General features: G+C 44.4%; 1 protein-coding gene across 1 annotated transcript; it reads right to left on the bottom strand.

The window, feature by feature from the left end:
- Window positions 1–4: 4 nt before the first annotated feature.
- Window positions 5–1,248, bottom strand: LOC111377255 (2-(3-amino-3-carboxypropyl)histidine synthase subunit 1; the record flags this gene model as incomplete). Its single annotated transcript, XM_023000317.1, has 1 exon — window positions 5–1,248. A coding segment is annotated over exon 1 (1,164 nt), but the record flags the coding sequence as incomplete, so codon positions are not given.
- Between the last annotated feature and the right edge of the window lie 1,185 nt (window positions 1,249–2,433).

Here is a 2,433-nt window from a genome sequence, read left to right as displayed (position 1 = left end):
TCAATTTCCTCTCCCACCACGCTGGTAAATCCCCAAGAGCAATCTCAGCTTCAAAGGATGTCAATAATGGCTTCTTAAATGCATCACCCCAGTCAATGGATAACCTGGGGCACGCAATCTGAACCCAAGCATCCACTGCATCCCCAAATAGCTCAATTTTTTTGGGTGTCAATTCAGAAATCAAAACAACCATATAATCCAGATTCTTTTCCTTCATCTTCTTTTCTAGCCTCTCCAATACCCTTGGATTCCCTTGCCTTCCTAATGTCCCCAACACAATTCCCCAAATCTTCGCCCCTCTCGATCTCTCTATCGCCCTCCTCCTCTCCTCCTTCATTCCTTCATGATCATACTCCTCCAGAAACAATTTCCCCATATATGGATCATATCTAAATGCCTTAACCCCAGGATTCGCTATCATAAATGCCTCCAAATGGAACCTACCATCCGCCACAAAAATTATCACGTTATCTTTTTCAGAACAAGCTTCTAATTTTATACTAGGAGCAGTGCACCCAAGAACTTCCCCAGCAGATAACGGTTTCGCCTGAGGAATTAAGACCTTAAACCCAAGCTTCTCAAGTTCTGGCTTCGAGGCACGAATTGCACTTGAAAATTGGATGGTTCCCGCCATAATGAAACTACTGATTTCTTCAGGGCTAAAATTATAATTCAACTCCTGAAGGAGCTTGCGGGTGTTGATAGCAATTTCAACGAAGATGTATAGCGCGGGGATGGTGGTGGAGTCAATGGGGACAAGGCAGCTGTGACCGAAGTGAACGAGGAGTTGCGCGTCCAGAGCACGAGCGGATAGGTCATCAACGCAACAAGCACCATACGTAACGTCACCGAGTACGAAACAGTGAGTAACGTCAGCGAAGGTGGTGAGTATGTCAGAGATGATGAGGGAGTACATGAGGAGGCCCTCGGGGAACTGGAGGGCGACGCGGGTAGCGTTCGTGGACCGCACGCGCCATATAATCTTGTGGATCTCGAAGTTGTAGTTGGAAGGGAGGAGAGAGATTGCGGCGTTCAAAGAGGCGTCGTTTAGGATGGAATCTGGTATTTGGCTCTTCACGAATCGCTTCGGGACCCTTCGGCCGGAAGGATTCTGTTGCGCCGGCAGTACGAGTTCCGAGTGAATTTTGCCAGTTGCTGTCTGGTCCATCGTCGCTACGGAGAGAATTACTGTGTGAGAAAACACGTTTCGATGTGTGATTTGAATATGTTTAATTCGTCTGAATGGTGGAGAAGAAGAAGTTCATAAGGTAAGCCCAGTAAGCAACATCAAGTTGGTGGCCACGGGCTGTGATATCCGGGCCACAATAAGTGGGCCATGGGCTATGGGCCTTGGGGAATGTAAGGTTGCAATGGTCCAAATATAGAAACAAAGTGGTGGAGATTATATATAATAAATTCTACTTGTACATAATTATTGTACATAATGGTGTCCATAATATGATGTGGCAATTATCCGATTGTTGATGTGTAAGTGTGAAATTTGAATTAGAGGTTGGATCCAGTGCCATGTGTAATTACGGACACCATTAAATAGATAATTATGTACATGTAGCACTTCCCTTATATATATGTCACCCTACTTTTAAAGATCAATATTCTAAAATTAGGGCAAATGTTTTATTATTCAAAAATTAGATATTTTATATTTAAACATTAAATATTATAATACAAATTTCATTCCAAACCCTAATTAATTTCTCATCTCCTTTCTCCCTCACTTATCTCCTCTCATGAAGATGTCACCATCGCCATCGTCGTTGTGAAGACGTCGCCACCATTGTTGTGATCGCTGCAAAGACGCTCACAATCGCATTCAAGACGCCACCACCGAGAGTCATCGCTTTGAAGCAACAGTGCCGCTGCGAAAAAATTGCTACAGCCTTTTACTTCGAAGCAACCAACACCATTGTGTAATGCCAAGATGTTGAACGACCATTGCAGCTGCATGAAGGACCATCGCGCGTAGGGCCATTGGATGGTTAAAGGTATCGCAACGACATAAAGGAGCTACACAGCTCCACATTGTATAACACCTCTACGTGCAGCACAGACATCTCGATCTGCGCAACACCGAAGCTATTTTGATTGGCGATATCAAACCAATATTGTGGGTTATGATTTGTAGTTTGTGGTTGAGCATCGCCAATATTAGATTTATTGGTTGAGTGCCAGCAGCGTCTGTAATTTGTGGTTTCCAGCGATGAGCGTCACCGTAGGGATTTTCCGACAAGCTGCCACTATCGTATAGGTTGGTTGGTGCGGGTGGATCTGTTGTAGTGTTTTTTGGTGTGTGTTTGAGCAGATACCATAATTTTTAGAGTGTTTTTTATTAGTGGTAGTACAGATGGATTTGGCGATGGTGGTGAATTTTGGCACTGGTGGGGTGGTGTCGGGTGGTGTCGTGGTGGACTT

Source organism: Olea europaea, unplaced genomic scaffold (assembly GCF_002742605.1).
Source record: "Olea europaea var. sylvestris unplaced genomic scaffold, O_europaea_v1 scaffold16304, whole genome shotgun sequence".
Lineage (NCBI taxonomy): Eukaryota > Viridiplantae > Streptophyta > Magnoliopsida > Lamiales > Oleaceae > Olea > Olea europaea.
This window is presented reverse-complemented; position numbering and strand designations above follow the sequence as displayed.